The 14363-nt window shown below is 53.7% G+C and overlaps 1 protein-coding gene across 1 annotated transcript; it reads right to left on the reverse strand.

The window, feature by feature from the left end:
• Window positions 1-4815: 4815 nt before the first annotated feature.
• On the reverse strand, window positions 4816-14363 carry CENPS (centromere protein S). The gene is made up of 5 exons (XM_080800675.1): window positions 14146-14363; window positions 11477-11600; window positions 10719-10752; window positions 6740-6806; window positions 4816-5067 (listed from the first exon to the last, which is right to left on the reverse strand). The coding sequence occupies exons 1-5, from the start codon at window positions 14200-14202 to the stop codon at window positions 4930-4932; spliced, it is 420 nt and encodes a 139-aa protein (XP_080656801.1). The 5' UTR covers window positions 14203-14363; the 3' UTR covers window positions 4816-4929.

Consider the following 14363-nt stretch of genomic DNA (forward strand, 5'->3'; position numbering starts at 1 on the left):
GGTCTCGTGGAGGGGTGGGGCGCGGGGGCGGGCATTTTAATTAAGCTCCACCTGCGGCTGTGTTTCGGGTCTCTGCGCCCCCGCTTCCCTCACACTCAGGCAGTGACGCACCTGCCGAAGCCATCAGCCCACAAAATTGCTTTCGGAACGGAGTTAACCCCTTCGTTAAAGCCGCCGACGGTGGCGCGAGTTGGGAGCGGAGCTGCTGACTTGGCAGGACACGTGCGCTGGCCCCCGCGGCCCCGCATCCTCGCGACACGCGCGCCCGCACCCGCGGCAGGAAGCGGGAGCACAAAGCCAAGTGATTTCACACAATAGAAAATCAGCGGCGGCTGAGGAGCCGAGGAGCTGAAATTCCGCCCACGTGAGGTGTGACGGGATCCGCCGTGGGCCGAAGGGACGAGGGGGGACTGGGGGGGGGGGTGTGTGCAGGGAGGCGCTCGGAGCACCCGGCGGCTCTCCCCGAACCGCAGGCAAGGAGGCTGCAAACCCAGACGAGAGGGCAGCAGGTTCCGGAGCGCGGGGGCCGGCCCCGGAGGGACCTGCACTTGACCAGCTCCCCCGGGAAGGCCGGAGGGGGAGTCCTCCTCCGCGCAGCCCGCCGGGGCGTCCCCTTCCCTGGCCCCGGTTTCAGAATTCCACAGGCAAGTGCGCAGACCGTCTTCATCCAACTGAGACAGCTGGTAAACTGAGTCACTGGCCACAGACCTGCCACACGGGGCCAGCAGCCACGGCCAGGTTCCAAGTGAAGAGTGAAACCACCGAGGGGACGGCTCTCTCCAAAAGTGAAGACGGACGGACCCTCTCAGCTTTCCAAAGTCCTGGTTCACACCCCTGCCCCCGGGGACATCTCCACCTTCGATCCCAGGTCTGTGGAGGCTTGTGGCGACTCTGGGCCAAACGGGCGTGATCCGAGGAGTCAGGGCTCATCACCGCAGGCCGCTCTGTCCTTTCTTTCTATACGAAAATAATGTTCTTTGCCTAAGAAAATTCCCACAACGGTATTAAAAATTGAGATTCTTTTTTTTTTTTTCTTTAATGCAGTAGACTCCATGCCCAACATGGGGCTTGAACTCATGACCCTGAGATCCAGGGTCCCCTTCTCTACCGACTAAGGCTGCCGGGTGCCCCCCCCCCATGGAGAGATTTCACAGATGAGAAATTCACAGCAGCTCGGCCCGCTTCCTCTTGCCGAGTTTACTGGGCGGACTTCTTGGACCCCCCGAGCACCTTGCACGCATCCACAGAACTGAGCAGGCCCCACGCCGCCCACACCAGCAGGGCCGGGAGAGCCTAGCCAGGGGGTAGCACCCACAGCCCACGAACGGAAGCACGACAGGAGTGTGCCGGGGAGGGTGGGGTGCCACGGGTGGAGGAAGGCCACGTGTCCTCTCATTACGGGCTGCCTTCAAGCCAGCGGCCACCCATCCTGGTCCTTTGAGGAGAGGGCTGAAGGCTTGGCTCCTGGCCCCTCTGTGGCCTGTTGCCTTATCTGTAAAATGGGGATACAAAAAGACTACCTACTTACCCCCTCAGAGAGCTGTTGTGAGGACCAACGGAGGTCCCGTAAAGCACCCAGCCCACGCGGAGCCCACGAGAGGCACGGACATCGGGCAGCGCTAAGACGACGACATCCTCCAACCTTCTCCATGTGGGAGCCCCCCCAAGAGCCGAGCAACTCAAGCTTATTCCACCAGCACATCTTACACGCCGGGGGCCGGGTATCCCGTGTGCCTGCCGCGAGCCCCACACGGCACAAGGCGCCCGCCCTCCCCTGTCCAGCCCAGAGTCTGCCCTCCGGAAGCTGATAACCTAAGGTTTTAGGCAAGAACGTGTTCCTGGAAAGATGTTAAATGGGAACTTCTGATTAGAAGCTCAGTCCTGAATTATTTTGAACAGCAGTGCTCCTTCTAAAGGTCCAAACGGAACCGAGAAAGTTCGAGGGTGGAGGACTTTTCTCCAAGTACAGAAGAAACCTAAGAGCGAGCGTCCCGTCACCGGAAGGGCTCTTGTCCCCGGAGAATGTTGCAGGAGTTCCCAGGTGGTGGGGAACCTGGACTAAAGGACCCCGAGGGGCTCTTTAGAAATTCCACAGTTCAGTAAAGGAAGACGCATGTCCCAGTGGAGCCTTTCTGGGCCTTACAGGTTTTATTTATTTATTTATTTATTTAAAGATTTATTTATTTATTTGACAGAGATCACAAGTAGGCAGAGAAGCGGCAGAGAGAGAGGAGGAAGCAGGCTCCCCGTCTGAGCAGAGAGCCCGATGCGGGGCTCGATCCCAGGACTCTGGGATCATGACCTGAGCCGAAGGCAGAGGCTTTAACCCACTGAGCCACCCAGGCACCCCTGGGCCCTACAGGTTTTAAAGCCTCGGCTGTGCACGAGCCCGCGCAGACCTCTCCCCGCGCGTTCCAGCTGCCGCTGTGTGCAGAAAGGGAGGCTTTCAAAGTTCCCTGACTCTGCTGAATTTCAGTAATAACACGTCACCAGCGGCCCTTTATTTCAAGTGCTTCAAGAAACTGGTCTAACAAGAAGACAGCAAGTATTATAAATGGAAGTTGCCCCCTTCTATGTGACCAGGACACATTCCTTCCAAACACACCCACTTCCTTGTCTGGTTCATCGCCTGGTAAAGGGTTAATAGGTTCAAGTTTAGGGGAGCTTCCAGGACTCTGCAGAAGCCAGCCCACGGAAGCAGGGCCCTCCAAAGTCCCTTCTGCCATCTGTCTCCAAAGACGGAATCACACAAAATGATCAGCATCACTATGGACATTCTAGAGTGGGCGAAACCCCACGTGGAGCATACGGGGTGGGCGGCGGTGGGGAAGAGGCTGATCCAGAGAACCCAAAAAAAGGGAGTCGGCTCTTCCTCGAAGAGTCTGACCCCTCCTGTGCTACAAGCCGTGAAAAACGTGTTGTAAGCCTTCTCATCTAAAGTATAAACAGGACATGTGGGTGACTCAGTGGGTGAAGCAGCTCCCTTCCGCTCAGGTCATGATCTCAGGTGTGCTGGGATCGAGCCCCGCATCGGGCTCCCAGCTTCTCGGGGAGTTTGCTTCTCCCTCTCCTCCCCATACGTGCTCTCTCTCTCTCTCTCAAATAAATGAAATCTTCAAAAACACAATCATACATAAATGTGCGAAAACACCCAAAGATGACATGAACATCAAGTCGAGTTTCCGACTTGGCTAGAAAACTTCACCAACATACCCAGGCCAGGGCCAGCCGCCCCCCTCCCACTCAGCCCCATAACCAGATGCGGGACCCCCACGGCGCCCAGACTTCTCCACTTCCAGTCCCGTGGATGCGGAGTTCAGAGAGCCACAGAAGCCATAAAAACAAGACCCCCAACAGCAGTCCTCCTCATTCCCTCTTCCTGTCACGCGCGCCCTGTCTCGCTGATGAGAAGGCAGAGCTACAGGGAGTCACACCGCCACTGGAGTCGCAAGACCCGGAGGCCCATCCCCATCCGTGGCCCTGCGGCAAGTCTGCCGCGTCCGGCCGCCCACGTCGCCTGATGCGGACGTACAGAGCCGACCTGGAAAGGAAGCTGCGCCGTACGGATCTCGGCGGGAGCAGGACGCTCAGGGCAAAAGCTTTAGGATTCCCCTCTCTCACCTGGTGTGACACATGGATGTCACAGCCCTCTTCTGAAGTGAGAGGAAGAGTCACCGTCAGACCCCGAGACTGTGAAGCTTGCGTTCGGGGCCCTCCTGTGCCCACAGCTTATGTGTCCCCTCGAGAGCCAACTGTTGTGGGGTGTCTCTCGGTGATCCGTATCTGTTCTATCCAGAACATCTGTCCTGTTCTCTCGCCCCCTCTTTGGGGGTGAGCACCCCCTCAGGGTGAATACTGGCTCGACCAGTCAGCAGACCCGGGCAGCGCGCCAACCTCTTCGAGCCTCAGTCTGCACATCGGTAAAGTGGGGAGAATCAGGTCCACCCCGTAAGGCTGTGAGGGGGCACGGAGGTGCTATGCGGAGCCCCGGGGAAGCCCGGCGCAGAGAGGGCTCCCGAATGCAGTCCCGTTCCTTATCCCTCCTGCCCCAGCAAGGCACGGGCATGCCCTGGGCGCCCCTGACACCCCGCAGAGGAGACAGCAGGACTCGAAGCTCCGGCCCTCACAGACCGAACCAGAGCCCCACACACGGAAGCGTTTGCGAACGGAGCAGGTTTTCCTCTCAAGCAAAACCTTCCCCCCATGGAACCATAGTTAAACTACGAGATGGCCAGAGAAAAGTGGCATAAACTGTTTCTGGAGAAAATCACCTTCAAAAACGGACATTTTCCAAACGTGCCCCTGTGAGCGTCCCATTTACCTCCTGGTCACACGTGATGCAGGCTTAAAAACCACACCGGCGAGCGACAGAACTAACAAAACAGCTTTAAGAAGTTGTTTGGGGGCGCCTGGGTGGCTCAGTGGGTTAAAGCCTCTGCCTTCGGCTCAGGTCATGATCCCAGGTCCTGGGATCAAGCCCCACATGGGCTCTCCGCTCAGCAGGGAGCCTGCTTCTCCCTCTCTCTCTGCCTGCTTCTCTGCCTACTTGTGATCTCTGTCAAATAAATAAATAAAATCTTTAAAACAAACAAAAAAAAAAGAAGTTTGAATAAAGAATAAAGAAGATGTTTGCTTGAAAAAGTCGAGCACATGGCACTGCAGCCACCACTTGATGAATGACGCCAGTGACCACTCGGACAGCGACCACTCGGACCCGTGCTGGCGCAGCAGAAGGGGACACACGGAGCGTTCCACTCCAGCATCTCGGGCTCGGACACTAGCTTTTGCAGCCAACGACTCAGAGAACACAGCCCAGCAAGCCTCTTAGCCTTTTATTTTAATCTCTACTGATCCCTTCGAAAATCCCTTTATGGCAGTGCTGCTCCCTGCCGTACCCCCTGCCGGAGGCGTCTGCTGGTGGCCACAGGGTCAAGAACCGTCCTTGTCGGCAGCCGCGGCCGCAGCCACTGATTTTGTGTTGTCATCCTCTAGCTTCTTCTTCTTCTTTGCTTTCTGTTCTGTGTTAAACTGAGTGAGCTCTTCGTTTTTCTCTGTGATATATTTTAGCTACCAAAAAAAAAAAAAAAAATTAAAGAATTACATTTTGGCTGGTTGTGAAGCCACTCTATAAGCCTAGGGGAGGGGAGGGGAGTCTACACCCCTCCTAATCGCCCCCGCCCGAAGAATTCGAGTGGAAAACCCTGGGTTCCATTCCTCAGAGTGAAACAGAACTTCCAATTTGTTTCTGGAAGAAGCAGTCAACTCCAGTGATCAAGCGACAGCTGCCCACACTGCTACCCAACAGGCAGGAGCTCCTCAAGTGATCAGAAGAGTACAAACGTGGGGCGAGCAGAAGGCACGCCAGGCCTACGTATACTGCCAAGCACCAGGACCATCCACACCCCCTCAGCACATCCAGCTAACATCGCCGAGCAGCTCCTAAGCACCAGGGCCTGGGATACGGGGAAATAACTCTGGTCCCAGCCATCGGGGAGAATTTTACAAAACTGCGTAAATTTTACCAACTCCACAACTCTGTCATGAAAAAAAAATTAAGAGCCCAAAATAGAAACAGTATTTGGAAGTAAACATATGTCCAACAAACAGATAACTTCCCAGCTAGTATTCTAAGACGACTGGCACTGCCCATTCCCTTGCAAAAGGCAGGCCCGGCTCGCCGAAGCCGGCCAGCTACCAGCCGTGACTCGCACTGAACAGCTGGAGAGAGAGAAGTATCTTCCCTGTGGACACACAGCACCGCCTGCCGCCTTAGCTGTTTTCCTTAGAAATCACATCATCCTTAACCTTGACTTCTACTTTGGGCAGAGGGTCTTAGAAAAGAGAGCCCAGTGGAAGCAGCACCAGATTCCGGGCTAGACCGTCGGGGTTCGGCCACCCACCCAAGAGCTCCGTGTTTAGCTCTGCGAGGTTCCGGAACTCCAGCGGCCACCCCTGTAAAATCGGGCTAATAAATTATGTTATGAAAAACCCTCAGAGGGTGACTGTGAGGTTTAAATAATATATGTAAAATAATAACTACAAAAGCTCCCTGTAAACTGTCAACTGTTACGCAACTACTTATTGAGCTCCTGCTGTATGCCAGACCCTATTCTAGGCAGGGCAGATGGAGCAGAGAAGAGACAAAGGTCCAGCCTGGTGGCGCTCTCATGATGGGGAATGGAAAGGATCCTCACCGCCAGGATTAGACAAAGTCAGAAAACCTCGGTTGCCCTGGGTCTGCCCCAGGCCGAGGCCACTGGCCAGGGATGATCATAGCATCAGCTGGAAAATGAAGGCGTGGCCAAGACGACGTCTAGATTTCTTTGGAGGGAGAGAAACGTGCTCAGTTTTCTGCCCATCCTGGCTGTGCAGACCCTGCTTCCATACCCGGCCCATCAGAGCTGTGGGCACCAAAGCACAACTCTCCCCACACGCTTTAGCCTGTGGCCTGTCTCTGACACCGTGCGCTAAATGAAACACAGGGCCAAAGTTTTGAGATGTTATGAAAAAGGCAAATTATGAAATCTAGAGAGTGCTGATTAGAAAATTTCAAATTGGCTTAGCAAGATCCATCATAATGAAAGAGAGACTATAAATTGCGGGCAGGTCTGAATGGTTCAACCGTCTCTCGTTTTTAATGCAAGGTGCCCTGGGGAATCGCTTCATGGCTGCGAGTGATTAATTGGGAATAATGTATTCTGATGGGAAAGGGGAGTGAGGAAAGAAATTCATCTCTCACCAGTGAATTACTCCTCCTGGCTAAGAGCTTCACATCTTCGGTGTTAATTGTGCTTCTTTTCGCGTGTCTGTAGAAAGGGCAGGAACAATTCACCCAAATGTTTAGTATCACTTCAAGTTTTGATGGAACCCGAAAGTTCATGGTCAGACTCCAAACTAGCAAGGATCTCTAAGTAGCCCATCTTTTTAGATTAAATTCATTAAGCAACAATGACATAAAAATGAGTGCAGTGACTTCGCCAAGACACTAATTAAATAAAGAGACCAAGGAAGCAGCAGCCCATCTGTCGTCCTCCACCCGAGGCCACGGGGCCCGAGTGGGCACTTGCTTGGGCACAACGGCCACACGGAACAGCGCAGGAAGCGCACGCGGCACGTCCGCGCACGCCTTTAGCGGAAAGAGAAAATGGAACCATACCTCACGGCACAAAGATCACCTCTGCTTAAACCGATGTGAAGCAGAAGAACAAAGATCCCAAGACCCCGAAGCTCTTCTCCGAGGCTGAATGACAGGAAGCAGCTCAGGCAAACGTTCCCCCCCCGCCCCACCACACTTCCCAGCAAGACACAGCCGAGCTAGAACGAAGAACGTCCTTTCAATCGGGGACCGTGTCTTGCTCACAACTTGGACTCGAATTCTCATTCCAGGCCTCTTAACTTTGCTTTAAAAGGTAATTTCAGATAATAAGCTCTAGTGAATAATTTATTGCTCTAATTACACCACTTTTTAAACATTTTTATTTATTCACTTGAGAGCGAGAACGAGAGAGCATGAGCAGGGGAAGGGGCAGAGGGAGAGAGAGCAGCAGGCTCCCCGCCGAGCAGGGACACCGACATGGGACTCGATCCCAGGACTCCGGGATCATGCCCTGAGCCACGCGGGCGCCCCTAATTACACCATTTCTTGCCATTTCTCACTTCCGCCAAAAATAAGTAGAAACTTGCGCACAGGAATAAGTAGGCATCATCGTAACCTCGATAACCAGTACACTGGCCGACACAGTCCTCGCCGACTATTTGTTCCGTTCAAGATAAAATCACAGAAATTACACTCCATAATTCGGCCAAACTAAACCATCACATCCTGCTAAATGTGCAGGTGGCCTGTGTCCTCGCCTCACGACTGACAGCATCTGCCTGTCGCGACAGATTCCACTTCAGGAGACAACTTCTAATTAGCCATCCGCAAGGCCCAGCAGGGAAGGGGAACAGTCAGAAGGGGAGATCAGAGCGGCCACAAAGCAGGGCTCCGGGCCACAGACATACCGGGAGGGGGAGGGGGCGGTTAGGTGCCACGGACACAGCGTGGTCCTTAGCCACGCGCTCGGGCCGCTCTGCCGGTTTCCACACTCTTCGCAAAGTTGTGCGAAGAATGCCACGAAAGGAACAAGCAAGCAGCAGCAGCATAGTGACCTGTTTGCAGAGTGAGGTTCCTTGATCTGTTCGCAAGGAAGCGTTCGGGAAACCGCGAGGCCGAGCCTCTCCGCTACGCAGCTTGGTACGTGCCAGCTCTGCACCCTGCTTTAATGCCAGCGCCTCCCTAAACAGACGGGCCCGCACATCAGACACTCTCTAAATCAAACAGCTGACTCCAGAAAATTACCCAGGGGGAAAATCACAAAGCAGTTTTTCATGTAACACTTTTAGCAACGCAGGTTTTAAAGACTATTCCCAAAATGTTCCTAGATCTATTTATTGTCTCGTATCTATCTTTTTCAAAATGTGACATCTTTAACCCGTTAATGGTATCAGGTGACTAGAGATTTCAAAGCCAAGTAAAGGAAATTCACAACTTAAATTGGGAAATGATTTTCCATAGTTTACAGGTGAACTGTATCAAATTTAAACCCCTTTTCTCATGGAAACAATGTTACCAATCCCGGTTAGGTTCCCAGCCAGCTTACAAAGACCATTTAATACAAAGCTGCCTGAAACAGTCCTCAGACTCCTTGCAGGACTCACAATTCTAGAGGACGGTGGCCTCGGGGAAAACGCAAAGCCACAGGATAAACAAAGCTTACCTTCCAGGAATATCAATTCCATTCCACGATAAACTTTATTTTTTTTTTCAATTTTATTTATTTATTTGAGAGAGAACGAGTGAGACAGTGAGCATGAGCAGGGAGGAGAGGCAGAGGGAGAAGCAGACTCCCCCTGCTGAGCAGGGAGCCCGATGCGGGGCTCGATCCCAGGACCCCAGGATCAGGCCCTGAGCCAAAGGCAGATGCTTAACGGACTGGGCCACCCAGGAGCTCCCTCACCCCCCCCCCACCTTATGATAAACTTTAAAACAGGACTTTTTTTTTTTTAAATATGACAGCAAACTGAAGTATTATGAAATTAGACAAAGGATGAGTCTTCAAAGAAAATCCACAGTTGTGTTGGCTCAGGGTTCAGAGGGCAGGGGGAGCGTGAACAGCTCTGGACACCCCCGGACACGCAGGAGGGGAGGCATCTCTTAGTAAGCCTCTTCCTCTCCCACTTAGACAACAGCAGCCAGACAGCCTCCTTACACAGATCCCCTGACTTCGGTGATGCCCTTCCCTGGGGAGCTTACAGTCTAAGCGACACACAGCCCTCTCCCCCCACCCACCAAGCAGCCAGCAAAAGAAAATCAACCTCTTTACGCAATCATAAAACACAGAGTCCTGAAAGCTCAATGTATTACAATGCTAAATATTTCCAATTCCGTTCTTATTTCTAGTATGTTTACCGAAGCATCTAAAAACGCTCGTTGTCTTTTCCCACAGCGAATGTAGAAAAGGCAGGTAAAGTCGCTACTGGGGGCTTCCTGCTGCCATCTACCAGGGAGAGGCTGGAGAGGCCCAGAAACGCCCTCCAATGCGCAGGACAGGCCCCGCCGCAACCCGGAATGAGCCGCGCCAAAATGCCAGCTGTGCTGAGATGTAGAACCCCAGCTCGGTGCTGATCAACTTTATGTTCAAACCAAATAATCACGTGCTTACATATTTAATCTCTGTGCCACCCTTCGTAATAAACAGAAGTTGTATTTTCCGAAAAAAGGAAAGACGTGGCAAGAGGGGTGACAAATGTAATCGCAGGGGACACGGTGGGGGAGGTAATGGGCGCCGCGTAAGGAGCCACCCCCTGAATTTACAACGAAGAAATGGCAGGAGCTATTAGTATCCCATAATGTTATCTTACCCCTTTTGGCCAAGTTGGCGAGGCTGAGCGGTTTTTAGGGATCCATATACACAGGGACAGGAAAGATTTAGAGTCTGCCCTCTGAGACCCTACTGCTTTAATTCATTCAAAATACCCACCCCAGCAACAAAGAGCTGAGAGGAGCAAGGTGAAAGCTCGGGCTGCGGGAGAGGCCGGCACCACCTCAGAGGTGGGAGCAAATTGGAAAGCTTTAGCCCTTCGCGGCCCCCGTCACTCAAACCGCTCCGTAAAAGCAGTTCGTTGCGATTGTTTTCAATTACCTGAGATACTAATTGAAGAGATGAGCATAAATCACATGTAAAAGCTCAAGGTTCCCCACTGAAAGCAAGTCACCCACTTCTCAAGGAGTGTGTCTCTTTGGTGACAGACGCCGCGAACCCGAGGCTGAGCGCGGGCGGGCGCTGGGTGCTGGCAGCTGGGTGCTGGGCGCTGTCCCACTGGGCACACGGCGCCCTACGGGACACACACGCCCTGCGGGACACACACGCCCTGCGCACTCCTAGCCCTGGAGCTGTTCTTTGTTCCTTTTAAACCAGGAACTGAGCAACTCTGCTTCTTTGACAAAAAGTACTCAGAAGAGATTAAAAAAAAAATGCCAAATCAAGTCTGAATGAATGTGATTAAAGCAGATGTTCTATTCTTGCAGAATCACGATGAGGGATGAGCGTCCAATAAATACACACACACACACATACACACAAAAGCCAAAAGCTCTCCTGAAATGCACCACCAGATGGAGAGAGCGAATAGGACGTCAACACACACGGCATCAGACACGCAAGCTCTCTACCCACCTTGCAAACATTTCAAGGTCTTTGGCAAAAGTTTCTGAAAGAGAAAAAGAAGTAGTTTAGCGATCTTCACGTCAATCTTATTTCGGAAGGAGGCGAAGTGCAACCTCAGCTCCCACAACACAGTGACTAATGCAACAAGCCCCTTCCACGGCAGGAGGAGGCACTTCGGGCCGCCCCATCCCTGGACAGGAGCCTTTCGCTGTTTTTGGCTTTTTCTATTTTGGGAGCCTTTAGACTGGGTTGTGTATTTTATTCATTACGACCTCCTTGTCATAATTGTGGTCATTGTGGCCACACCTCTCCTGCCATGAAACGAGCCCTTAACTTTAAATTTTGCTACAAGTTAAGGCTTGAGAGGACATTCATTTCCCTGGATGTCGGGCAGATACCAATGTCACAAGCTCAGCTGTCATATGAACATGGCATGAGTGATATAAAAATGTTATAAAGCAATGAGATAAAAACATAATGTCTATTACACTGTCTATTACAATGTCATGTCTATTACAATGTCTATTACACTAACGTTCCATGCAGTTTAAAACAGAAGAAATAAAGGGGTTCATGCCCAGTGTTGGATAACAGAAGTAGATGTTTCCATAAAACATCTGAATCTTCCAGCCAAGAAAAGGAATGTTTCATGAATAGCACCCGATGGTAATGTTCTCCATCTGTTGGTAAGACCAGCCACACGTTTCTCCCAGGCAAAGCTACTTGGGGGATTTCTATCCACAGAGAAGGCGGCCCTGGCTTCATACCGCACTGCCGGAAGGTCAGCTCCGAGATCGCTGCGATGGTTTGTTTGCTGAAAGGCATCTCTCTGTCTGATGCGACCTCCTCGCAGAGACAACCAACAGTGTAGTGGACGGCTGCTTTCAGCCTCTGAAGCAAAAAAGCAAAATACCTCATGGGTGAGGTTGCAAATAAGAGCTTTCCGCGTCTCCGAAAATTAAGACCAAGGAGAGGGTCTGCTCAGCCTAATTCCTTCAGCACTTTCCATAATGGCTGCGTGACTTTTCAAGTGTACTAATAAATTAGTGAGGCCCTCTGGAGTGTGACTTGGAGAAACATTACTTCCTTGCTAATGGTTATGATTTAGGTCAAGTAAAGATAAGGAATTACAATGGCAGGTCAGCGGGGAGAAAAGTGAGACTCGCACCTGCAAAATATCTGCATGACGTCACCCAGATATTCCACAAACGTGTACCCGTTCCTACTGAGCAAAGGCATATGCTAGGTGTTTCGAGAACAATGAGAAACCAGACAAGGGTTACTCTAGTGAAATGCGAAAGGATCCCACCCCGCTGAGTCTCTGCCAGCCTCAGGCCCGCATGCGACAAAGGACAAACGCTCAGGACCATGGTGGGAAAGGCCTATGAGGACACATCCTACCTTCTTTCGATTTGTTGGCTTGCTAGCCCTCACTGTTCCTTACCAGGACCCTCACTGTTCCTTAGTAACCCTTTAAGACACTCAAAAACAGAGCTTTCCCTTGCAGAAGAGCAAAGAAGCAAAACGAAGCCAGGCCAAGATCTCAGTCTGCTGTCTACAAACTTACTGTGCCCCTGGATGTGCTCCTTCTCTATGCTAGAGACAGAACTGAACTGGACAGGGGGGCAGCTGAACCCCAAACAGCATAAATTCTCCTAGCAAGTGTTCACAGCTGAGACAGGAGGAACCGCAGAAACAAAGGTCCAGTACCCCCGGGGAAAGGCCAGACAGTAAGCAAGGGCAATGACCTTTCTTAGTTTCGGATGTCAAAAGGTAAGTTGAGGCCTGTGGTAGGAGAAGACAAAGAGGCCATCACCCTGGGAGGGATAAAGAGCCTCCCCGGTCATCTTTTTTATGTACATGTGGGAGTGTCATTAGAGGAACAGGACAGGGAGCCTTCTGAATGTTCTAGAAGTTTTTTGTCCCTCCTCCTTCTGCACGCTTCCTGGACGGGGCCAAGTGCCTTTTTCAGCGTTGCAGACAACACTGCACTTCAAGGCTGAATCCCTAGATCCTGAATTGCTCAAGGGCAGGACCCTGTCCAATTTGTTCCCTCCTGTCCACCCAGCGCCAAGAACAGCTGGAGGAATGAGCCGCAGCCTGCTCGGCCCATCTCTGCAGCCTTGCTCATCTCTTCAGCGAGCACCGACTGTCCACAGGAGGCCAGGCTCTGTACTAGGGTCTGAGAATACAAAACTGGAGAAGACAGCCCAGCTCTCAGAGCTGATCTCCCGGGACACCTTTGCCATCAGCGGGCTCTTCAAAACCGTGCACGTGAGGAAAGACGAAGAAGGTGGGGGAGAACCGTCCCAGGGAAGATCAAAGAGACAGGATGACTAAATTCAAGTTATGCCCCTTGACTGCATCCTGGATGAGAGGAAAAAAAGACCAGTAGGAGAAACAGCTTCGGGACAACTGGGGAACTGTGCGAACAGACTGAACGTCGGACAACAGGATTTTCCCGGCGGTAAACTGCCTGGGTGTGGTACTGGAGGTCACGTAGGAAAAAGCACACCCCGGTCACTGGGCGAGGCACGACGGTACTAAAACTTAAGGGGAAAGTGTGAAGATACCCGCAACTAAATCTCCAATGACTCAGAAAAAAAGAGCAAAGGAGTAAATGCAGCCAAGTGCTAGCAACGGGCGACTCCGGGCGAGGGGCACGCGGCTGCTGCGCGCACTATTCTCGCAACCTTTCCCGAAACCGTGCGCTTCCCGAGAGAAAGGGAGCTGGTGGGCAAAGAGCTCCCGAAACGGGACTCGGGAAGGAGGGCCCTCCCGGGCACTGAGCTCACTCCCGGCTCTTCAGTTCACGCTCATCGAGGCGGCCGCCCTGGTTCTTGCCTTTTACCTCCTCAGGGCGTTGCGGTTCGTTCTCAGGCCTCCGCGCCGGGCGCTGGTTCCTGGCGCTGCCCGCAACCGCCCTGGGAGGAGGCTCCGGTCGCTCGGCTTCTGCAGGCGGGCCGGCGGGGCCGGGGCAGAGCCGCGCGCCGCTCGGGCTGCGGGGCCGGGGCGGGGACCCACGCGGGAAGGAGCCGGCCGGCCATCGGGCTCGCACGCCGCCCCCGCGTCTGCAGGTCGGAGCGCGCACGTCCCGGCGGCGACGAGCCGGGCCCCGCGCGGAGGGCTTCGCCCGGATCCCCTTTCGGGGCGCACACCCTATCCTCACTACAGCCCTGTCTTGAGAAGGCCGACCCGGGCGTCCCAGCCAGAAGGTGCCCCCCAGCCGCCCGACTCCGACCCGCGTTGCCCTGGAAACCGCCTCCCAGCACCCCCCGCGGCAGCCCAGCTGGCGCAGGCGCAGGCGGCCGGAGCGCGCTCTCCGCCCCCGGGAACGCGCCCCGAGGAGCGCGCGGCGGAGGCCTCGGGGGCTTTCCCTCTCCGGAAGCTCGACGCCGTCCTCCTCCAGCCCGGCGGGGACCCGACTTTCCCGTACCTGTCGGTAGGAGAATCGCTGCTGCTCCTCGGCCGCTCCCTCTTCCTCCTCCTCCATCACAGCAGGGCAGACCCCGGCAGGCGCGCGAGAGCAGAAGGAGGCGGTGGCTGGGAGGAGCGCGTCGGATTTCCCGCCGTGGCGCCGGATTTCCCGCCGCGGCGCCGGGCGACGGGCCGCGCTGGGGGACAAAGCGCGAAGCTCCAGGTCGTCGCGCCGCG

Source organism: Martes martes (assembly GCF_963455335.1).
Source record: "Martes martes genome assembly, chromosome: 4".
Classification (NCBI taxonomy): Eukaryota; Metazoa; Chordata; class Mammalia; order Carnivora; family Mustelidae; genus Martes; species Martes martes.

Coding starts and splice junctions, on each gene's coding strand:
- CENPS (XM_080800675.1), bottom strand. CDS start 14,202: ATGGAGGAGGAGGAAGAGGGAGCGGCCGAGGAGCAGCAGCGATTCTCC. Junction 10,753..11,476: donor GCTGACCTTCCGGCAGTGCG/GTATGAAGCCAG, acceptor TTTCTCTTTCAG/AAACTTTTGCCAAAGACCTT. Junction 6,807..10,718: donor GACCTTGAAATGTTTGCAAG/GTGGGTAGAGAG, acceptor CCCTTTCTACAG/ACACGCGAAAAGAAGCACAA.